General features: G+C 47.3%; 1 protein-coding gene across 1 annotated transcript in view; it reads right to left on the bottom strand.

Moving 5' to 3' along the window:
- The window catches only part of NFXL1 (nuclear transcription factor, X-box binding like 1), a 680,877-nt gene that overhangs the window by 36,299 nt on the left and 619,409 nt on the right, over positions 1-25,169 (bottom strand). The window contains exon 22 of the mRNA XM_086962681.1: positions 14,887-14,940. Coding sequence (XP_086818807.1) covers positions 14,887-14,940 — 54 coding nt within the window. The remainder of the gene's footprint in view (positions 1-14,886; positions 14,941-25,169) is intronic.

Genomic DNA, 25,169 nt, shown 5'->3' with positions numbered 1-25,169 from the left:
GGGAGGGGCCGACGGTGTCAGAAAAGGAGCTGTATAGTCGCAGCAGATGCGGGCGGAGCTGGGTCAAGAACAGACGATAGAAGGCCAACGGTAGGCCGTCTGGCCCCGGGGTTTTCCCCACGGGGAGATCCTTAACAGCCTCCGTTATTTCCTCCTCCTGTAAGGGGCTCTCCAGCGAGGCCGCACACGCCGGGGACAGGGTAGACCCCCCGTAGTCTGCGAGGACGGCCTCTCGGGCCTCCGGGGAGGTGGGCTCCTCGGCATATAGGGAGGAATAGTAAGCAACAAAGGCGGCCTGCTTGGCCTTCTCGGAGGTGGCGCAAGTGCCGTCCTGCTGCTTGACGTTGGCGATGTGGGCCCTAGCGGTACGTGCCCGCAGCCTGCCGGCCAGTAGTCGGCCAACCTTGTCCCCACCCTCGTAGTACCGTTGCTTGAGTGCTAGCAGGGAGTGTTCCGCCTTGTTGGTGCGCAGGGTGCGGAGTTGCCCCCGTAGGTTAGCTAGAGCTCTCTTCGACGCCCGCGAGGGGGAAGTCCGGTCCCGGGCCTCCGCAAGCTTGATTTCGCTAGCCAGGTCGGTTTCCATCTTGGACTCCGCCCTCCTCCGTGCCGCCGCCAGGGAGGTGATGTGACCCCGAATGGTGGCCTTGAAGGCGTCCCAGACCGTCTGAAACGGCAGGTCAGGGGTGTCGTTAACGGCGAAGTACGAGTCTATGGCGTCACGGATGCTGGCGACGTCGTCAGGGTCCCGAAGGGTCCTCGGGGGGAGCGTCCATCAGCGTTCACGAATGGCTTGGGACAAGGGGTCCTGCAGTAGGAGCTCCACGTGAGCGTGGTCTGACAGGGAGATGTCGGAGATAGCAGAAGCCAAGGAGTCTCGGGCCACCTCAAGGGAGGCGAAAAGATAGTCGATTCGGGAGTAGGTCCTATGAGAGTGTGAGTAGAAGGAGTAGTCCCGGGTCCCCGGATTGTGGTAGCGCCACACATCCACAAGTCCCAGGTCCCTTAGCTGTGTTTTAAGAGTGGAAGACATTGCTCCCGCTCCATTAAAGGGGGCTCCCGCCCGATCTAGCTCGGGGTCCCAAACAAGATTGAAATCGCCGCCCAGGATCACATTACTATCGCCCGATGGGAACTGCTCCCGCAGGAGTGTCTGGAGGTATTTGTCCTGCGACTGGTTGGGAGCATAGACACACCCAAGCGTGAACTGCGCACGGCCCAGCTGCACCGTGGCTCGGAGGAAGCGCCCGTCAGCACTTTTGAAAGGTTTCACGGATCCCCGCCTAATGCCAGCCCTGCATAGAATTGCCACCCCCGCTGTCTTGGTGTCAGTGGATGCCCAGAACTGTGTAGGGTATCTAGGGTGGGCCATGCGTTTGGTGTCTCCCCTGAGAAGATGCGTCTCCTGAAGGAGGATAATGTCAGGGGCGTGGTGTAGGAGGTAGCGCCATACCTGCTGCCGCTTGTTGGGGGAGTTGAGCCCTTTGACGTTGAGAGATAGGACTTTCAAGGGTGTAGGGATGTTCGCTGTCATAGCATTAAGGGGGAGTGAAGTCGCGCATAACCCAGTGTAGCAGACCCTCCCGTAGACAATACAGCGGCAGCCGCTTCTCGCCTCCAGCACGGCAGCCCCCGCAGGGCCCACCCCTCCACCCCACCGCAGGCGCGAGAGGGGTAGTATAAAAGTGAAGTAGGAAGAGAAAGGTGAGAAAAAAGAAGAAAGGCACAAAAAAGAGATCGAACCAAAACAGGCCAACAGGGCCAGCATACAATGTCCCAGGTACCGAACATCCTCTACCCGAGGGTTTGGATGAATCCAGGAATGTCACTTCCTACAGGACAAGGGGAGGAAGTGGAGATCTGGGCAAGTAGAGTGGAATCAAATCGTCTCAGAGCCCGTCCACCCCGCTGCCCAGAGGTAGTCCGGGGGTGTGTCAGGCTACGGGGCCACTCGGTCCGTTTAGGCGCCAGTGGGGCGCAGGGGCTCTGCGGTGAAGTCCATGACCTGAGGGAGGCAAAGGGCGTCGTCTTTTCCACGAACATTGGGGACAGGCCATCATGGAGCAGGGAGACACGCTGAAGTGTCTAGAAGGCGAGCGTGTGTACGGGGTAGCTGGAGGCACAATAGCAACGCTCAGTGGGCATCCGGAGTTGAGGGGCGATCCCCACCCTCAGATCCTGAAGCAGGGGGCTGGGAGGCTCGCTCCTCGCGGTCGCCCTCGAGGGAGCGGATGTGGGCAATGATGTCCTGCTTAGTTTGCGAGGTAGAGAGTGCGTCCACCGGGGGGGACCGCCGTCTTCTGCGCACAGTGGACCATTCAGAGCGTGGAGGAGCCTTCTCCGAGGGGGGAGGACGCGTCGGACTATGATCTGGTGACTCCGGCATGTCCAGCAGTTGTGCCGCCTCTCGGTAGGATCTAAGTGATCTGCGCTTGCCTTCCCATCTGAAGATGAGTGCAAAGGGATGCCCCCACTGGTAAGAGATGTTGAGGGTCCGGAGCTTCTCTGTGATCGGGCGGAAGACTCGCCGTCTGTGAAGTGTGGTGGGGGCCAGGTCCTGGAAGATCTGAATCTTGTGGCCCTCGTATCGCAGGTCCGGGTTATCCCTAGCTGCCTTCAAGATGGCCTCCTTCTCAGTGAAGTAGTGGAGCCTGGTGACGATGTCGGGCAGGAGACCCGCTTTTCCCCCCGCTCCGAAGACACGGTGCGCGCGGTCCAGGCGCGGTGGGGGGGCGTCCTCCTCGCCCCACACCGCTTGCAGGAGTAGGGCCACATAGGCCATGGTATTAGTCCCCTCTTCTCCGAGTGGCACACCCCGTATGCGGAGGTTGTTGCGTCGTCCCCTGTTTTCCAAATCTTCCTGCTTGATCTGGAGCTGGATATGTTGTTCCTCGAGGGTCGCCACTCTCCGCCAAATCTGTTCCAGGTCCTCCGTGCGGGAGTCGACCGTCCTTTCCAGACCGTCGACGCGATCGCCAAGGTCGGTGACTTCCTTGCGCATTTCTTTGACGCAGGTGTGGACCTCCGTCCTGAGGGACCCAATTTCAGTCTTCAGGTCGGCCATAAAGGAGGTCATGAAGGCCTGCGTTACCGGTGGGGAGTCGGGTGGCGGTGGGGGCTTCCCCCCTGACGATGCCGATGGTCCGCCGGAGGGTGATGGCGAGCCCGTCTTACCCCACATAGAGGCTACTGACGCCCCTCTGGGCGTCGTGGGCGTGGGGTCTGGTTTATTCCCCTTGCCGCGGGTCATGGTCCACGTGGGCCGCACTCAAATAGGGTAGGTCCAGGCCGTGGAGGGGCCGCCGGAGCTAGGGTGGGCAGCGCACCCGAGAAGATGGGGCAGTGCGGAGGCAGGAGAGGCGGCGGAGAGGTGAGGACTGTAGAAGGGTCACAGCAGGCCGGGCCGGTGTCCGCAGGCGGGCGGTCTCTCGCAGGCTCGTGGTGTGGCTCAGTACCCCGGCGCCGCCCAGGTCAGGGCCTCCTCTCAGCGTCGTGCCCAGCCGGTCCCACCGCAGCCGGCAAGGAGTGTCCAGGAGGGTCTCTGCCTCCCAGCGGCGGGGAGTTCAGTGTCAAGGGACAACAGGCAGCAGGGATCCCTGGGGTCCCCGCGCGAGCACAGCAGGGTCACCCAGTCCGGGGTCCGCCAGGCGCGGTAGGGTCGGGTCTTGGCGGCAAGGTGGCCAGGGGTCGGTTGCTGCAAGGCTGGGGCCCACCAAGGCTCAGGGGTCGCTAATGCACCGTGGTCAGCAGCGCGCCAGGCCGCAGTCCATGTGTCCAGGGCGGCTGGGGGCGCTCAGGCTGGGGCCGTCGGCGTGTGGGGGTCGACCCACCGTCAGAGGTGGGGAGTGGCGGGAAGAGCAAGCGTCGGGCCCCCTCGGGAGATGGCTGGCAGGGGGGGCAGCGCGTGCAGCTCACCGTCTGGGCCCAGGACGGGCGATGGAGTCTCGACCAGGACTCGGGGGCCGCCGGCAGTTCCACAGATCTGGGCCAGGCTGGGTCCGTCGGCGTGTGGGGGTCGACCCACCGTCAGAGGTGGGGAGTGGCGGGAAGAGCAAGCATCGGGCCCCCTCGGGAGATGGAAGGCAGGGGGGGCAGCGCGTGCAGCTCACCGTCTGGGCCCAGGACGGGCGATGGAGTCCCGACCAGGACTCGGGGGCCGCCGGCAGTTCCACAGGTCTGAGCCAGGCTGGGTCCGTCGGCGTGTGGGGGTCGACCCACCGTCAGAGGTGGGGAGTGGCGGGAAGAGCAAGCGTCGGGCCCCCTCGGGAGATGGCAGGCAGGGGGGGCAGCGCGTGCAGCTCACCGTCTGAGCCCAGGACGGGCGATGGAGTCCCGACCAGGACTCGGGGGCCGCCGGCAGTCCCACAGGCCTGGGCCTGGTTTTCCCGCCGAGACCGGGGGCTCAGGTAGGAGCGGCGTCCGGGCCGCCGCTGCGCCTCTCGCTGGTGGCAGCCCGGCAGTCCGGCTCCAGCAGCTCCGGCGCGGCTCCGCCGGCGATAGGCTGGGTCCGCTGCTCCCGCACGGCCACAAGTGAGGCCAGGAGTGTTCCGGTGTCCCCTCCGGGCCGCAGTGTCGGTCCCCTCCCCAGGGGCTCGTCCCGACACCACAGCAGCAGCCTCAGGGCAAGATGGCGGTCTGCGACCGTTGGTGGAGGTCCCGCCGGCTGGCGGTGCGGCTGCAGGAGCTTTCGCGGCCGCGTCTCTCTGTCAACGAGGGGCACCAGCAGGGACCTTGATGTGTGGGGGTCCCCCGGAGTGATCACCCCCCGAGAACTACGCTGAAGCAGGCGAATTAAAGCAGCGGGGCGACGGAGCTCAAGTGAGACACGTCTGCTCACATCGCCGCCGTAGCCACGCCCCTATTGAATGTTTTTTCAGCATTGATGGTAACTGCTACCGTTTCGGTGGAGCCTGTCTTGTCCTTTTCAATAGCGTGACAGAGGAGACGGGCATTATCGGATAACCTATGTTTCAGGATACTCACTTGTGAACGCTCAATTAGACGAGGGAGAAGAGGTGCTGGAAAAAGATCAAAAGCGCTGGGTCAAGTATATGAGCGAAAGCTTTGAAAAAGATAGCTGTGTATCCGGGTGAACCAGGGGCATTATGGGATTTTAGGGAGCAAACTGCCATGTCGATTTCTTTAGGAGTAAATGGGGAACTTAGATCAGTTTTTTCTTGTACCAAGATGGTTAGGAGAGGTATGCCCCTGAGATAATCTGCACAGGAGGATGCAGAAACCACAGAGTCATCTGTGTATAAAGATTGGTAGAAATCTTTGAGAATTTCCAGTATTTTCTGTGGCCTAGTGTGAGTGATACTAGCTTTGTCTGTGAGGGAGTCGATTCACTTGTGCTTCTGTTTGTGTTTTAGATAAGAGGCTAGTGTTTTCCCTGACTTGTTTTTTAAGCTTTTGTATTTGTTGACCCATACTCCCGCTCTTTCACTTAGGTTTCTGTTACAGTCATACTTTTTGTAGGTGAGATTTGAGAGGGTTTGGGGATTCAAGTCAGAAATGTGGGCTGTCTCCATTTATTTAATGTCTTTTTCTAGATTTAGCAGTTCTTTATTATGTACCTTATTATTATTGGTTTGGATGTTAATAAGGGTACCCCTTAATGCAGCCTTCAGGGTGTCCCTGTGATTGGAAGTGGAGGTATCAGAAATTAAGTTGTCTTTCAGGTAGTTTAGAATAGTTTTTTCAATTGCCTCCTTTGAGGCAGCGTACCTAATTGACTCGTCGTTGAATCTCCAGATCTTACTTGGGGTAGTCGCATTAGTACCAGAGAGAGAGAGTTACAGCCGAGTGATCTGAAATTAGTCTTGCCAGTATGTCTGTTTGATCAATTCGGTGGATATGGGGCTTGGATATCATCAGGTAATCTATTCTGGAGTAGGATTTATGGGGATTGGAGAAGAAGGTGTAATACCTGGTATCTGGGTGTTGAAGTCTCCAAGAATCGCACTGACCAAATCTGGCGCATAGATTGTGTAGTGATCTGTGTGCCTCAGATGATTTGAGAGAGGACCTGGACTGCCTGTCAATGGTTACATCCATGGGGAGGTTGAAATCGCCACTCAGGATAACGAGGACGTTGTTAGATATTTCGCTCCGTGGGAGGGTTAAAGAATGCCAGAATTCAGGGTCGTACATATTCGGGGCATATACATTGAGTACATGGAAATGCCCTGAGTTTTTGTAAACTCTGATAGGTCCCACCTTACATTATTATCAATCAAGTATGATTGGGCCTGAATGAATTGCCCCTTTCCAACGACAGTTAACGGTTGTCTAACCTCATGGTCCTCAGTAACAACTATCTGGTATGAGGTTCCCCAAGCCATCTCATTGCCCCTGGGGCTCAAGCGTATGCACTAGAATGAGATGATGTTGCAATATTTCTTTCAAATGTATGCAGATTCATTGAGAATTCAGAATGCATTCAGAATGTGAAATGATGCAGAGCACAATGACAGTATTATATACCTCTTAAAGAAGGAACAATCCTCTATCCAAATGGAAGTACTGAACAGTGGCGGCTGGTGATATTTCATAAAGTGGCGGGGCAGTATAGTTGGGAATGACTTGTGTAGCAAGCAACACAAGCAAGCTTAATGCAAAACGTTGAATCCAGAGTGGGTTCTCCTCCCGAGAAAAAAGTTTAAAAAGATTGGCAAATGGTGTGTTTTAAAGCAAATGACTTTAGTGATAAAGCATGGCTTATAAAGCAGTGGGAACGTATAGTCTTGAAATATTAAACACTTTAAAACTGCTCCATATTTTACTGCATTAATATGTTAAACAGTTACTGTAATGAGCAAATTGTACAACGCAACAACTTCAGCCCTTTAAAGTGTGTGCTTGCCCAGTGTCTTGCACTGCATGCTGCATCAACTTTGGAAGAACATGTTGTAACCAGGCTTTGGGAAGCACCCACCGCAGCTGCCTGCAAACAGTCATATAGAAATATGTGCAAGCAGGTCTTTAAGTGGGATGAAAATAGTGGGGGATTTCTAAAAGGGAACATGTAAAATAAATGTTTTATTCCCATAGTGTGCCCTCCCTACCGGTATTTTGGTTTCTCTCTGAGATGTAATTGCACCCAGATATATACAATACCTGGGATACACCCAAAACCTGCCAGTACGATTGGCTTTGTCAATTGTTGTTAGTTTTTTAAGATAAATGAGTAATAACAATGATTTGTTATAAATAATTAACAATGACATTTTTTCACTTATGAAATTGTGATTCTGTGAATTAATAGTATTGAGGCCTGTGGAAGGAGTTTTGGCCTCAGTTAAGGGAAATATGCTTGTAAAATGTTAGAACGCATTCCCAAATTCTGTCCTATGGGGCAACATAGCCTTCCAATAGTGAAAAACGGAATTGCCAGTATTTCACTATCAGGACATGATACACACACCAGTACATGTGTTACCTTTCCCATACACTGCACCCTGCCCAGGGGGGTACCTTGGGACTACAATAGGGGTGCCCTATATGTAAGAAAAGGGAAGGTTAGGGCCAGGTAAGTGGGGGCACTTGCCAAGTCGACATGGCAGTTAACAAACTGTGCACAGGCACCGCAGTGGCACGCCTGAGACATCTTTTCAGGGCTACTCTTGTGGGTGGCACAATCAGTGATGCAGACCCATCAGTAACAATCAATTTACCAGCCCTGGAACACATAGTGCACTTTACTAAGGACCTACTGGTAAAACAACCTACTGGTAAAACAAATATGCCAATCAGGTAGAACCAATCACAATATCAATTTACACAGGGAGCATATGCACTTTATTGAAGAATGCAAGTATCAAACGTGCGTCAGAGCGGGCCATGCAGGACCCCATCTTGAATATTAGCATTAGCATATGCATATGTACTTTAGAGCTGATCAGCAGTGGTAGAGTGTCTAGAGTCCTTTAGCCAACAACACAGGTTAGGAAAAAATAGGAGGAAGAAGCAAAACGTTTAGGAATAACCCTGCAAAAAGGGCAATTTCTAACAGTTTCATTTATGAAATTGTGAGTCTGTGAATTAGTATTATTGAGGCCTGTGGAAGGAGTTTCGGCCTCAGTTAAGTGCTCTTTATGTTAGACAAATATGCCTTTTTCTCTGCACATCTTGTCCATCTGCACGTCTCCCCCATATGCACTTCCTTGCATCTCCTTGACCTCACCACTTCCAAACAAATACAGCACTCACTGACATTTAAGCACTTTATTTACTTTTTCTTTTTCTTAGCGGGGCAATCACAAAAGCTACTGTTCCTAATAATTCTAAAGCCCTTCATCCCAGATAGATTCAATGGGCAATGTTTTTAACTGCCGTTGATGTCGACTTTGTCTTTGACCCTTCTTTACAGACGCAAGAATTTTTGCAATGTGAACATGTTTATCCTATGCCTTCTTCAGTTCTTCTGCTTGAAGAATACAAGTGTATTTACACTGATGGTTCAGCTCAACCTGCTATAGGTTTTAAGCAACAATATTCTGCTGCATGCACAGTCGTTTCAGGCACTGTGTTAGATGGCTTTTTTCACCCTACACTTAATCGCACTTAGTCTCTAGGAGACTGTACTGAGCAGGTGGCTGAACTGAAGGCTTTGCTTCCTGCACATGAACATACAATTCTCGATTTCCCCACACTCACACTCATTCGCTTCTAAAGCGTATTGTGATTCAATTAAGTCCATGGGTGTGCATGGGCATGTTCTTCCCGTTATAGGCTCAAGGGCAATTCTGTTCTGGAGAGAATGAACAGTGACTTAAAGCAGTCCTTAACGGCAAGAGTTTTAGGTACAGGGCGTGGTTTGTTGAACCATCTCCGTGGGGTTCAATGAGCATTAAACATTTTTCCTAAAAGATCTCTGGGTGGGAGAACCCTGTATGAAATGCACTTTGGCATCAAGATGTATGTTCCAGACCTTGATGGTCCAGACGTTGTGGCAACCGCAACGACCTTTGATGTAGATAACCACTATACTGTCTTACAGGATCTACAAAAGTGCAGTGACTCCCTGGCTCGTACACATTTACTGGCAACTCTCTTGTTGAGCCTGATACTCAAATTCCTGTATCTGGTTGGCTAACCAAATTTGGGGACCTTGTTGGTAAAAAAGTGGACATCAAGAAGGAATTCAGCCCGATGTACCTTGCTCCCGTTTCATTCCTTGGCATTCAGGGTACACAAACTGTGATTTTACCGCCACTTCTAGGATATAAAGAAAATCGCTTGGTCTCAATTGAACAAATCAAACTACACCATATGGCAATTCTTCATAGTATGCCCAAGAGTGGTCCCCCACAAGACTTTTCTCTGCAGCTCGTGAGCACCACCGTTCCTGCTTCTCCTCGGCTGTCAGGGAGGCCAAAACCTCAATTGACATAGTATCTGTTTCAACTTTTCCATCTTCTAGAATAGAGGTCGTTTATACTGATCCACCGTTGGACACCCCTTCTGAGTTACATTTTTTGAATCCGGACTGCTGAATCGCAGCTTTCTCTTTTCCAGTAGGGTTCCTCCGGATACTATATGGATCAAGACCATTTTTCTTCAGTGTCTTCGGTTTTGCATCTACCTACAGCACAGATTTGTGTTTTTATTTCTTGGCGGAAACGCACTTATCTGGCCCCTCCTTGTATATATGTCTGAATCGTATTTTCCTTGATTTTTTTATTAATGTGGATTGGATATGTGACTGTTTTATTTTACTTTGATCAATGGCCATTATCTCCCAGAATGTTCTACCACAGAGCTGGCCCACCCCATTCCTCCTCACATAAAACAAAAAGAGAGTTGTTCTTTGTCAACATTTCAGCCGTTCCAGTGACTGATGGAATTGTGTGGGATAAAGTTCTCTTTGATATATTTGGTCCTACAGAGACCCTGCAGATACCATGCATGTTCAAAGTTTCCATGGGTGATGTAATAGTACCAGGGTTACAGTCAGATGATTGGGATGTTGATACTGTGAATTCAATGCTTTCTGAATTAGATTATACTGTGTTTGAATCAGAAGATGTATATCTTAATCCTGCAAATTTTGCTTAGATGTTCTGCTATCACCATTATGGATATAATTTTCTACATAGGGCTAGTGGACAGTGTCCCCATTACAATTATACACAATGGGAACATTGTCCAACTTCCGAACTAGGAAGACAGACAGGCAAGCACACACATCTTATGAGCTATGACATTTCAGACCAAAAGTCATACTATTTCAAAATGGTTCCAACCCTGCCGAAAAAATAAATGCTTACTCAAACCAAGCTGATAAATGCGGCTTCATCTGATGAGCAGTTGGCCCTTAAAGGCTATTATTTTTGGAAAGACAATACTGACCTGAAATCAATTGGGATACAAGATCCTGGCAGGTCCAGGGCACAGATACTTTTTTTCGAGCCCGACTCATCCCCACACAAATTATTTTCTTAAACAAAACAATCCAAATGGGATTGGCAAAAGTTAAATAAATGAATGCCACACCCATTCCTTCAATTGGCCGCTTTGATGATTGGCAGTCGTGCACAAACTATACTGACGCTCAGTTAAATGGTATGATACAAAACGGTACATTTAACTCATCATTGTTGAATCTTGGTGGGTGGTTATTGTGGCCAGTGGACACAAATGGTTGTAATGCTTGTTTTCTTAAATACACACCCGGGTTCAAATTAAGTAGACCTGATTCATGGTATTCACAATCAGCCCATACGAACATAATTACCACCTATTCAGTGGGAAAGCTATGCCCACAATGGTTAGAAGATTCTACGTTATCTGCAGTGCAACAAATCTCTCTCTTTTGTCCAAGCACATGAAATTATCACATTTTTTGCTGGGTCCTAAGTCCCCTCGTCCAAAAAGATTTATATATGCGTCTTATAATGAAATTTGGAAACTATCACAAATGGAAGCTGCTGTACGTCTGAGACAAACTGATCAAGTTAATTTGAAAACAATGCTTGCTGTAGAAGACAAGAGTATTAATACGTTGTCATATCGTATTTATAATTTGAATAACATTGTGTTGTTAGTTATTGATATTGTGCAGAGTGATATGCCAACATTGCATCATGGTCAAAGACAGTTCAGATATATTATGCAGTTTAGCTGGGTGCTTCAAACTCTCAAAAATGGACGCGATCCTTGGCATTACCTGAACTGTACTGCTTTGTTTTTGCCATTCAACTTAACACACAAACAATGGTCATGAAAGACATTTAGAAAAGTTAGAACAAATCCCGTTCCCTATAGCCGAAATGCCTTCAGTGGTGTGGTTAATACACTGTTATTTTATTGCCCATCAAAACTTTTCAGTTTATAGCTCGCATGAAACACTTTCCAAAAGGTAGATATGAACCCCTTGGGAGTAGCTACATATGTGAGTTATGGCCCCTGCCCTTTAACTATTCCTGTGAACGTGCTGATGGGGAAGCGGGAGAGGAGTGTTACTCTACTGTCGGACATTCACTTGTTTGTCAGCACATTAAAATTCCCAGTGCATGTAATACTTCAGAACCCAATTTGGCTTCTTATTTAAAAGGAACTCTGGTTCCCGCCATTCTCTCCTTCCTTACAGAGCTTTTAAAAGGAAGCTATCTCATACTTAATAATCAAGACTGATGTGCTATGTGGGCAGACGTCCCATATATTGTATCCATTTCCCAGTCAGTCACTGTTGCAACAACGTCTTGTTTTCCCCGCCGCATGGGATTGTAGAAAGCTCATTGTGGCCTTTCATTCCAGCTCTGAAAGAAAACTTTAAAAAGCTAAGCAGACTCAAAGCATTATTGTTTCAACAAGAAGTGGCTCTCACATCTGCCTGCGAGACCTTCGAATTGCAGGTGGCTAGAACTTCCAGTGAAATACAATCATTGTTAAATAAAAATCTTCCCCTTCATTTCGGAGAACTGACACATCAAATATTCAATGCCTCTGATACAGCTGGACTAGTCCACTTTTTCAAAATGGTAGGGTTTGGCCTTGTGACATCTTTCCAAACTATCTTTGGAGTAATTCTGGGCTTTTATACACTCCATTTTTTCCAACGTGTCCAGCGGCTTCTCGTTGCTGCCGTTTCTCATTGGCGACACTCTCATTCTGCTGCCACTGTACCGTAAAGGATGCTCTTTCTGCAGATGCCCAGGAGCTGGTATTGCTTCAACACTACCACGAGCGTATGCTTCAGAACTTTCGGATACTTCCGCTGCAGGCATTGGGTGAGGATTGGTGTTTAACATTTCGATATACTTATTTCACCAGCATGCAACCTGTGTTTCACTGCATCCGGAGCCCCTTTCAATGGGCACTGGACAGATGCCTGGTTTGCAGATGCCCGCTGCCCTGGATTTTGAACTACTGATGAGTCCCTCAGTGGCCCATTATCAGGACTGTTCCTTAGGTGTGCTACTTCTACATCATCAGAGTCTGGAGCCAATGGCCAACGAGAATTCTTGTGCAATGACACAGCGATAACTGGATCAAAGCTTCATTGAAATCAACGAAGGTTGCCTGGAGTCTGTCTCCGCTTTAGCTGAGACTGAGAATCGTGTATACTCTTTAGAACTTCTGAATTGGGCAGTAGCCCTATCCTCCTATGCGGAGTCAGACTCCGCCATAGAGTCCTTAGCCTTTGCAATGGCTGGTCACATACTGGATGCCTCAGATACGCATTGATTGGATGTTTCTTTAACAAATTGTTCGTTATATGTCCGTCTTGATCATTGGTTCTTCAGAACTGCTTTGAGTTTGTTTATCTTCTTAATTCCGTAATTTTCTGTGCTACCTTCCTGAGGGGAGGGTGGCATGTGTTCAGGCATGGCCACTTTAGTTTTCCATAGGTTAGCCTAACTGTGCACATTACAGGCCGCATTTGCTTTACGCACGTTACTATATAAACATGTCCATCTTTGTGTCACATTGTATTTTCACACAGAACTTGCAGCTGTTTTCGTGTTCTGTTATTTCCTGGGATTTAGTCTGAACACAGCAGACAAGGTCAAACAACAATGCCCCTTGTTATTTTGTTCTGGTCAGGCACTAGCACCTAGACACAGCACATGAGTGCAGCTGTTGTTTATGAGCATATACGCCTTGTCATATAGGTATGCACAGTAATGTAATCAACAGAGAGAGAGAGAGAGAGAGAGAGAGAGAGACTTTCTGAGAGGAGATCACAGCTGTACCCGAGATGTAGAACATACACCTGTGTATACTAAGGTATGGGGCCTGCCAATAATCATTCCGCATCTGTAGAAGGGGAGGGGGATAAGACTAATCTGTTTTATAGTATGATGGGCTTATCATAATATATGGTTTACTGACTATGTAGACTGTATTTTGTTTTCTAATTGTGGTCCGAATACTGCATTGTAGAGCACAATAGTTTAAATAAACATTTCAAACTGCCTTCATGTCTCTGTTATATTTTACTGTGGACGAGTATGACTGTGAGAGCAAAAGGGGGTGTCCTGTTACCACAATCCCTGAGAGGGTTGGGAGTGTAGTGTTCTGGGGTGACAATTAACTTGTCTCTCTGGATAATGTTAGGAGGGCAAGTGAGACACTATAGCTAGTCAGACTCAGGCTAATGGGTACAGAGGTGGTAGGTGACTCAGTCCCTACCTACTGACGTTATATGGTCCCAAGCATAGTTCTGTTCCTGAGCAAAATCCCTCATCACAACAGGTGTTTTAAACAATGATGCTGGTCTGGTAAACATAAATAGGCCAAAAACTCAGGTAAATGACCTTTAAGTGTGGCCACAGCAAGGCCTTGTAGGGCCATAGAAAGCACAAACAGCAACACATCTGACAAATTGACTTGCAGCTGATATGTCCGCCGAGAGGTAGACCCAGCCGTAACTTTCTGCCAACGTCCAGCATAAAAGATTTTGTGGATGGACGCATGGTTGCTAAGATAACATCTACTACCTCGGAAGGAGGTTGAAAGCAGTCTGTTGTCACTGCTCAATCTCTATGCATGAAGATGTAGGTTGAGCAGGCCTGGATCCTTCCGAAGTGGGTGTTCAGGAGACAGATGTTCATGGCCAGAAGTTCTGGATACCACACTCTTCTGGCCAATCCAGAGCCACCAAAATGACTTGGGCCCGATCATTCCTGACCTTCTCAAGAGCTTTTGGAAGGAGAGGGAATACCAAGTTTCACTCTAAATGAAATGAGTCTCTGAGAAATGAAATGCCTAATATAACTGGGGTCTCTTTGTCAACACAAAACAAATATATGGATATAGACTGCAGTAGATAGTAGATAAGCTGATTTAACAGATGAGACTATAGTATCTGTTCATCAAATGTACTATAAAATAGCTTTTATAAGCAAGCATCAGCATTTTTGAGGCGACGTCTTCATGGTGCACATTTTGAAAGATACAGTATTTCTGAATTCTGTTTAAAAAAGGACAATTCCGCCTTTCAGAGAGCTGTAGTTTGTCTCATTTCTAAAGCTTATGCTGCCTCTGTGCAGTAGAATTCTTAAAGTAAAAACACAACTGTAGCTTGTAGGAACAGACTAACATGAGTACACAAGTTTGGTTACAGTGATAGTTACAGAGTTTATTTAATTTTGAGATTTTATATAGTGTGTTATCACCCAGAAGCAATACAGGATTAGGGTACATTTTGAAGCACTGAAATGAGCTATAAAATTCACCTCAACTATGATACCATACAAAACAAGAAATTTTGTAAAAAATTTTAAAATTCTCTGCCACGCAAAAATACAAATTTTTCTCACCTGGCTATGAATTAAGCACTTTCAATTTTTGGAAAGAAAGACTCTGTTAAAGCAACGTAACACCAGTTCTTTATGGAATTTATTCTGTTAACATTTAGTATATGATCAGCATTTTCCATACCTGTTGTCGACGTTTCTCGTCTTCCAAAGCCGCTTTTTCTTCGGCTGCTTTCATCTATTGGTAGATAAATAGAATCAAATGAGTTGCGATACAGATAGGAGTGTATGATACATGAAAACACAACATGTATATATATATTATATATATATATATCCTACTGGAGGTTTGTCAGTAGGTAGTTATAGTTAGGACCTAGATTACATAGGAAAAGCATTTTTTGATTTGGCTATAACTTAGGCGTTGTTTGACCAATCTTCATGAAATTTCCCCTAAAAAGTGTCAAAGTTGGTTCTGTGCATCATAGGTGTGGGGTGTTCCCGAACCGCTGAACGGACTTACACCAAATGTGGCAGGGAGATAGATGTTGGTTTAAGGAAGTGCCTCTTGCGTATTTGGTGTAAATCCGCTCAGTAGTTCTTGAGAAATTTAAGTTTAAAATTATAGTGGTATCTCTGCTCATGAATGCACTGCTCTGATTGGCTGCCAACACTTCAACCAGGAAGTGTTAGCAGCCATATTGGGACTCGGCTTCACAGAGTTTTCCCAAACAAAAGTGAAAATAAAGAAAAGGGGGCAGGTAGGAATACCCTGACCCCCAAGATATAGTCTTGGGGTCCCCCTGGGACCCCGCCACAATACATATATATATCATTTTATTTTAAATTGCAGCTGCAAAAAAAAGCGGCCAGGTCCAGGGGGCATACAATCTATATAGGAGGGGGGCGCACGGGGCGCCACTCCTAGGGTTTATTAAAGCCCCGGCTATTATTATTATTAATGCGGGCGGGCCCACTGGACCCGCCCGCAGCCCGAGGACCATCACTTTCCCGGGGCTAATTGAAACAATATGGAGGGACCTCGCGCACCCCCCGGCCCTGGGCCCGCCACCAACCCCATGCTAATTTCAATGGTATGGGCAGCTCATGGGCCCACCTGGCCCGGGGACCGCCATCTCTCCGGGGTACATGCATATATAAAAAAAAGTCCCTATAGCTAAAATAAATAAATAATGATGCATGGGGGGTGTCTGGCCCCCCACACAGCCCCGGGGACCACTACCTCCCCGGGGCACCAATACACTTATGAAGGTGGTCTGTTGTGTACCATCGGCCCTAGGGGCCATCACCTGCCTGGTGTGGTCTATATACAAGATGGGAGGGGGACCGTGCACTCCCCTCCTGGAGCTCTACATGATCCTGGGGACCGCTACACCCCAGGGCCAGCTCCAGCAATGTCCTGGGGTTCCCACCAACAGGACTTTGCAGTTTGCTATGGGATGGCGGGAGCGGTCCATTGCAAACAGTGTGCTCCGCTTTGAGCATTATGCTCACGCTAGCTCAAACTAGAGTACACTTTGTTTTTTACCCCAGGGAGCTGCATTTTATCAGCTTCTTGGGTGTAAAAAGCAATGCCGGCTCCCGCAGATGGTGGTAGCAGGCCAGGACTGCATGACCTTCAGGCTCCCCATGGTCCCCAACGAGATGGCCCTGCCCCAATGGTTAGGGTTCCCAGGGCCACAAATAACCGGGAGGGAACCGCACGGACCCCTCCCTGTTAAGAAAAGAAAACGGTCAGGCCCCGGGGGATGGGGTTCCCGGGCTTGAAATCAGCTAAAGAATGGATGGCTGTGCGGCACCCATCTCCTTTAAAATTTAAAAATATAAAGGCCTGGGGATGGGGTCTTCGGGGTCAAAATTGCCCTCCTTTCTTCTTTTATAAAAAAAAATCAATAATGTAAAAAGAGGCAGCCCTGGGGCAGAAAATGGCCCAGGGCTAGCAGGGGGTAAGCAGCCCCCTTCTTTTAATTAAACCAAAAAAAATGAAAGCCCGTGCCCCCCTCCAGTATCTCAAAGAGTCAGGCCCTGGGGGATGGGATCTATGGGGCCCAAAATGGTTTAGGGAAGGGGGGGCCATGCAGCCCCCGTTCCTAAAAAATAGCGAAAATAAAAAAAAATAATTGCAGAGGCCCCACCACCTTTGTTCACTACTCCGCAAACGCGCCTCCTGGCGCTCTCCTGGTTGGGGGATGTAAGTGGTTGTGTGAGTGGGTGTATGAGTGCTTCTATGGGTGAGTGACTGGTTGTGTTGAGAGGCTGTTTAGGTGGGTGAGTGGGTGTGTGTCTGTAGGTAAATAGGTGGGTGTGTGATTAGCTCTATAGGTGAGTGTGTGGTTATGTGCCTGGCTGTTTGGGTGAGTAACTGGTTTTATGAGTGGTTGTATGGGTGAGTGAATGGTTGTACGAGTAAGTGGGTGAGTGAGTAATGGTATAGGTCTGTGAATGGGTATGTCAGTTGTACGGGTGTGTGAGTGGGCGTACAATAGGCTGTATGAGGGTGCGAGTAGGTGTGTGAGTGGTTGTATGGATGATATCACCAGAGATGCCATTTGAGATGTCAGCAGTGAAGGCTCTGACCATGTCATGAGTGATGTAATATGTGAGATCATAAGCAGTGCACTGCAGGGGCGTATGTTCTAGTTAGCTCAGGTAACTATAGCTGCCAAATTTCACTGGTTTTGTATGAGTGAAATCTGACACTAACTATAACGTTCCTGTAACCTTTGTTTTTTTTCAGTGAATTTTTCAGTTTTTTTAAAAATTCAATTCCCTAACTAGAACGCCCCTGTAACCTTTGTTTTTTTTCAGTGAATTTCTGAGGTTTTTTAAATGGTAATTCCCAACTATAACTTACCTGCAACCTTTGTTTTTTTCAGTGAATTTCTAAGGTTTTTTAACTAGTAATTACGTTTTCAGAGTGGTAGCGAAAGGGGGTTTAGCCTCCAACCAGCTCTAAAGAATCCCGCTGAGTAGGACTAACAGTAGGTACCAGGAGGACTTCTTGGCTCCCAAGGTCCCTCAGGAGTAAAGTGGACTTCATCCCCCAATCAGTAGTGCACCACGAGCCGCGTTTGCGGAGTAGTGGAGAAAGGGGGCGTGTCCTCCGAACACCTGATGTAAATATATAATTTACCGTCTTAATTTCTATGCAGGTAAGTACTTAATCAATAATAACTCAGATCGGAAAGAAAAAACCAGAGTCCGTGGTGTTAGAGTTCTTAGGGGTTTTATTCCTCAAAAAGGAATGGTCAAGACCAGAATATCATGTTCTTCCCACCGCAGGGGTGGAAGAAGGGATAGAGCGCTAGATTTTATTGACAGTACATAGCTTATATACTTAATTCATGTCATAGGAAACAGTACAGTAGGCGTAACAGCTGAGAGAAGACAAGATAACAGTATCCACATGTTACTAGTACGTAATCAGAAGGCGTGGACTAGGCGTGAACTGGAGGTGTGTGCTAGAAACGTCACAGGTAGGTGTCACTAGGGGGTGGCACCAAACAGAAATGTTGCAATGTCAGCAGAAATCGGAAGCTTGGATGCGCGCGCAGCTGCATGACGTGTGATGGACGTGAAACTGGAGGGTGCAGGGGACTTGACATTTACACTGACGGAAAGAGACAGAAGTCTGGCATGTCAGATCAACTTGTACTTCTATCATATCTGATATCTGATGTTTGGGAACCATATTATCTGGACGGAAAGGTCTCTGGGGCAGAAGCTATTCTATACTAACTGTGGATGCGTGTATAAGCGCCTAAGTGTCTGCATGAGAAACGTGGGGCATGGTGCCTTCCATGGGAGCATGGTAACAGAGGCTGTGAATTACTTGCACGGAGACAGGTCGGCCCTTTGGCCCTGTAGCTGAGGGGGATGTTTACTGAAGCTAGTAGGCAGGAATGTATTTTCGAGGAGCGGAACAGATAACTCGAAGGTTATAGTCAGTCTTGGCAGGCAGCAGGCTGAGCTGAGCGCGGTGGGCCGCGCTGGAAGTAAGTCAGAGTTCACGGGTAGAGAGGCAGCCTGGGCTGAGGCTTTCAGAGTCAGAAGCCAGAAAAAGAGGCTCGATGGCAGAAATTCAGGGCCTACCTTGCCAGAGCTGAAAAACATGTAAGGTACACTACAAAAAGACGTTGGCATAGCATACTTAGGAACGGACTATTTAATCCATTCAGGGTGGATCTGAAAGAGGACATGTTAACGTTGGACGCAAATGTATTTGCGTCTTCATAGCTGACACAGGAGGGAAGTTACATGCACTTTAAGCTGGTACATGGAGACGGTGGGGTACGCGCTAGGGAACACAACTTGACCATAAAATTTATATTTCCTCATTCCCTCCTTGTTCCCTACGGACCCTTCATGATATATCGATCCTCATGAATCGATCAGTTTGTTCTTGTAACATCATTTGCTCTTCTTTCTTTCTTTTACGCTTTGAGAGAAAACTGGAATGTTCAATACAAGATGTGGCACACAGTCCACAAATCGCTGGCCCGCACTGCAGGCACAGGCAGCAACTGAATACTAGGACTAGGCCAATGCCTAGGAAGGATAGGATCTTCCATCCCCAAGCGGTTAACGTTGTCCAGAACCAACCGGACCAAGTCCAGGTGCCTGGATTCTGATGTATCTGATTTGCAATTTTATGGAGACGTGTAATAGCTTGATATACAGATGGTGCGTTTTGTGGAATGAAAACACAGCAACTTGACCCGATGACCTTACAGGCTCCGCCTCTATCTGCCAAGATGACGTCAATAACAAGACGGTTCTGAAGGACAACAACCCGCATGGCGGACTGCTCTTCTGTTAAGTTACCTAGGGCGGAGGCAGTTTCATTCACTACTGCTTCAAGTGTTCTAGTTAATCTGCGTATTAGCTTACTATTTTGAACAGGTCCTAAAAAGAAAAAGAATCCTTTATTAAAATCGGTGTACTGTTCCCATGCCGTTTCTGTGTAGTCGACAAGTGGGATATCTCTTCTGGGTCTATTCTTTACTAGATTTGTATTTCTGTGGTAATCAGGAGGAGCTAGGAAAACAGGTGGCAGAAGGAATGCAATGTAACAGGTACCATCCCAATCTGGAGGTAGGCGTATGTATGCGGTGTGACCACAAACAAAATAGGAATGACGAATAGCTTTAAAGGACGATTTACCATGATCACTGAATTCGACCACAGTAGTGCATTTACTATGACCTAAGTGTACTGAACCTTTCTTCCTGATACATAATTCACCAGTGACTGGTAATACTGACATAACAGGTAGAACTGGTGCGGCTTCGGATTCGACAGTAAGAATCATAAGGCTAATTGTGTAATTACCTAATCCATATACTTCATTTTCTAGATCAGTTCCTATTCTAGTGGGGAGTCCCTCCTTATCAGGGTAACAGACGTCGAGCAGGACCAAGTTCAAGTTTCCCCAAACCCAGCCCCCGTCGAAAACAGCAATATCAGGATCTAAGGAATTAATTATTTTAAACCATGCACCACAGGAACCATTGTGAGTGAACGGGTACGGAAAGAGGGGCAGAGCTCCCTTGTAATTCTGGTAGGGAGGGAGTCGGCCACATATCCAGCAGTCTGTAGCATTGTTAGTTTGATGGGAATGGTGTAGCATACTAATGAATGTGTTGTTGCGCAGCACAAGTCTGTAGGAGAGTTCATGTGGAGGTAACTCGATAAAAGTGTGCTCAGCAGAGGCATTGTAAGCAGATTGTTCACGCTTGAAAATAGGGTAGTAGATAGGGAGAAGTATACTTGCAACTATTATCAGAAGACTTAGAAAAAACATTATTAACAATGTCACTATACAGTGACTACGCAGTGATTTACAGTATGTACGTTTCTTGAATTCTCTCTCTCTATCTCGATCTAGGGGATACATGTCAGAAACTATTTAACCGATTCACCTAGGGGAGGACTTAAACAATTAAACTGTCTGACTTGCTAGATCGGAGTTTGAGTCTGTACTCCTCTTGGGGAGTTTTTTCTCGTTCGGAAGTTTTAAAGTCACTGGGCTCGATACAGTCTTTGGAAGGGGTGGATGAGCCTGGGTCGTGGCGTGTTAGGAGACCCCCGCACATCCATTTCTTCTGGGGTTGCATGTGTCTGAATATCGATAACATCTAGTGTGGGATCCCTGACTGTCATACAATGTGTCGGTCCTATTGTCTTTGTCATGTCAGTTGTCTGAGTGTGAGTCAATGCTGTATGTTTTGCTGTCTGGTCTGCCAGGTCGTTACCCTGGGAAACAGAATCTGTGACTTTAGTATGTGCTTTACACTTCATGACGGATATTCCTGAAGGCAGATGTATTGCTTCTAACAGTGCTTGAATGAGGGGACCATGTTGGATCTTGGCACCGTGAGAGGTCAGAAAACCTCGTTCTTGCCATAACATACCGAAGTCGTGTACAACTCCGAACGCATAACGGGAATCAGTGTATATGTTGACATTTCTGTTCTTGGCTAGTATACAGGCTCGGGTCAGAGCAATAAGTTCTGCCGCTTGAGCGGACAGTGTGTCAATACGATGTGTTTCTTTAACTTCGGTTTCAGTGGTCACGGCATATGCGGCCACTAATTCTCTTGTACTTGTTCGCATACATGAACCATCCACATAAAGTGTCAGGTCTGGATTTGTCAGTGGAACATCTGTTAAGTCTCGTCGGGGCTTTGTTACTGCATTAATGATCTCTATGCAATCATGCGGGGCTGGATCTGTCATAATTGTAGGTAATAGTGTTGCGGGGTTCAGAATGCTGCAGCGTCTGATCTCTATGTGTGGCTGGAATAGCGTTAATTCGTAACCTGTCAGTCGTGCTATAGTCAAGTGTTGGGTCTGAGTTCTGTTTAAAAGAACCTCTACAGAATGTGGAACTTGTACTGTTAACTGATGGCCTAAAACAATTGAATCGCTCTGTCTTATTGCTAACGCTGTTGCTGCTACTGACTTTAAGCACGCAGGGAGTGCCTGGGCTACTGAGTCCAATGTACTAGAAAAATAAGCGCAAGGCTTATGTGAACCTGCTTGATCTTGAGTGAGGACAGACAATGCTGTACCATCACGTTCTGTAACAAAAAGGGTAAACGGTTTGCTGTAACATGGTGTCGCTAAAACTGGTGCTTGACATAATGCTTTCTTTAATTCCTCAAAGGCTTGTGTATGTTCCTGAGTCCAAGGGAGGGCAGTCGAAGTTGCTGCCTCCTGCGTTGTTAACTGGATGAGTGGTTTAGCTAGAAATGCATATTGAGGAATCCATTGTCTGCAGTACGAGGTGAGGCCTATAAAGGCCCGCACTTCCTTTTGTGTCTGGGGTTGTGGCATATTTACAATTAACTGAATGCGATCGGGAGTGAGCTGTCTCCCCACTTTGGACAGCAAGTGACCCAAGTACACAACTTGCTGAACACAGAATTGTAACTTCGAAGGAGACACCTTGTGTCCCTTGTCTGCCAGAAAATGTAAAACTGTCAGTGATGCTTGTTCACATTCGGGTTCACTTCGTGCGGTGATCAGCAGATCATCGACGTATTGCAGTAAAGCGGTGTTAACTGGCATTTGAATACAGTCTAGTTGTCTTTTCAGTGCTTGACTATAGATGCTGGGGCTTTCTGTGAATCCTTGAGGTGCGCGGGAAAATTTGAAACTTCGTCCATTTAAACTGAATCCGAAGAGATATTGGCTCTCTGGATCAATAGGTACACTGAAGAAAGCGTTCTTGAGATCAATTACAGTAAAGAACGTTGCTTCTGAATCAACAGCAGTCAATAGGGAAGAGATATCGGGGACCACAGGGTACTGTGGTACAATACATTTATTCAGTTCTCGAAGATCAATCACCAGCCGATATACTGGCGGTGCATTGGGGTCAGTACGTTTAAGAATTGGAATGATAGGTGAATTACAGATATTGGAGTCAGTCTCTACGACCACTCCTTGTGCTATGAGCTCTTCAATGATTTCCAGTAAAGCCACTACAGCATCGGGTGGTAACTTGTATTGTCTGATTCGTGGTAGTACAACTCCTGTCTTGAGTGTAACACGGTATGGTGTGATATGCATACAACCTACATCAGTTGGGCCTTTTGCCCACAGGTGATCTGGTACATTTTTCAATCTGACATCGAATTCTCGCAACACATAATGACCCTTGAAATCCCGTAGAAAGAGTCTAACTCCCTCCGGGGAACAGCAGATTATAGCTCCTAGAGCCTTCAATGTTTTAATTCCTAACAGATTTTCTGGGCATGATTTTGTAAGTAACAAGTCCGTAATTCGTGATAATGGACCCACAGCCAAGGGTACTGGTTCTGATACTTCATTTACAATGGGCTGTCCTGAAAAACCAAGGGAAACATTCTGTGAGCCTGAGAGGGGTGCCCCTGGGACTTCATTATGACTGATTGTGGTGCGGCTTGCCCCTGTGTCAATTAAAAACTTTCTGTCTTTTCCCAATACTTGACTGTGTACATAAGGACCTTCTTGATCTACAGGAATTTCAATAAGAGGCAAGCCAAATTCCCTCTCTAGGCTGTTTCATGTGTATCGTTGATACTCAGGGTAAGCAGATTGGGCATACTGGTACATCTGTTGAGAAACTTGTTGAGTCGTGGCAGTGGGCTGCGGTACCGCTACCGTCTGTGCTGTATGAGATGAAGCATGCATAGGCTGTGTATTCTGCATGGGCTGTGCATTCTGTGAAGTCTGTTGCTGAACCTGATCTTGTCTAGGTGGATGCGGTCTCTCTTTAGTTTTACCTGTTGGTATGTTATGTTTCAGAACTGGACATTCATGTACGTAGTGACCTGGCTGCTTGCAATAGTTGCACGTCCCTTTAACGGGACCTGCGACGTGACCTGTCTGGTTCGTACCCTTTCTGTTTCCGTCGGTATGGACCGACTGGGCCACCAACATTTTCATTTTCGTGTCTTTCATACGTTTCTGTTCTTGATCCTGTTCTTCTCTAATTCTATTCTGATGGTATTGTAACATTTGTAACATCTGAGATGGCGTATTTGCTTGCCATGTACTCTCAACCTTGTATACACGATTCTTGACTGCTAACAGGGAATTCTCAACTAACTTTGATACAAAAAGATGCGGGTACGATTCGCGACTTAGTTTAAGACCACTATTAATAATAAAACATTTCTCGAATCTTGAATAAAAGTCACTAGTATCTTCGTCGGGTTTCTGTTTACATGCTGAGATTGCATCCCAGTCTTCTTTTCTAGTTGCCAATAATCTTGGCAGAACCTGTACTATTAAACCTGGTAATGCTTTAGTTTTGTCCCCAAGGCCTACCCCTGGGACACGTTTATTCTCTTCGTCTTCTATTTCTGCCCATACAATCTTTTTCTCTCCCACCTCCCATTCCTTTTCCTTTAGTTTCTCGTAGATGCCCGTGGGCAGCAGTACCTTTAACATTTTCATGATATCATCATATGTGTAATCCCCCATCAATAACATGTCTTTAAGCTCTCTGTGAAAACCTGCAGGGTCTTTGTCATGGCTCGGGACTAGTTTCTTCATTTCTAACAGTTCTAACTTGGTCAGTGGCGTGTGTACATATACACGTTTCAAAAGATTGTCCGCACCCATAACTGGGTGTACTTCTCGTAAGGGGTTCTGACTTTCAATGCCACTCAGGCATTGCATGTGATACGTTTTCCTTTCTGGGGGCGGAGCGGGAACATATTCAGAGCTTATGAAAGTGTTATATCTATGTCGTTGTTCTAGAATTATTTGTATTAATTTGGTACTTAAACCTCTCCATCTATCCATGAGTAGTGCTTCTAATGTTTCGTGTAAGGGACCTGGATCAGAATGTTGGTTTCTGTATTTCGTGAGGAGGTGCTGAATCATGTATACACCTGCTAGTTTCTGTTCGTCTGGGGAGAGGTTCAGAAATGTCTGCGCTAATGTATCATCATTATACATATCCGGATTTTCAGCCCATAATATGGCTGACCGGGCTAGTTCTTGTTCATCCATCGAATTGAGTATGTGGTACCCCACTCGGTCTCGGAGTCTTTTGTCGGTCTCCTGGAACTGGTGTTCAGAAGAATTCGGGTTTGTTAAGGCAGAGAGGAAAACTCTCTTGCTTTCTGGACGGATACCTTTCCTAAGGTAAGTTCCCTTACCTACATACGCTTTAGTATCTGTAGTCTTTTCTGGTTCTTCAAGTTCTTCTTCCTCCTCGGAGGAAGCCTTTTCTTTCTCTTTTTGGTGTATATCTATTACTGCCTTTCTAATTTTCTTGTACATACTGGCTATGCAAGTTCCCCTATCGTGTTTTCCTTCAGATATATTTTGACCCCACTTGTTTAGTGCATCTAATTCACTCTGATCTGTCCCAGGCCTGTCTCGTTCTCTTATTAGGCAATTTATGAAAAAACGTAGTATCTGTGCTTGAACGTCAACTTTCTGTTT

The sequence above is a fragment of the Lissotriton vulgaris genome, chromosome 3_1 (genome assembly GCF_964263255.1).
Source record: "Lissotriton vulgaris chromosome 3_1, aLisVul1.2, whole genome shotgun sequence".
Taxonomy (NCBI): domain Eukaryota; kingdom Metazoa; phylum Chordata; class Amphibia; order Caudata; family Salamandridae; genus Lissotriton; species Lissotriton vulgaris.
Note: the sequence above shows the minus strand (reverse complement) of the source record. Positions and strands in the feature narration are given on the sequence as shown.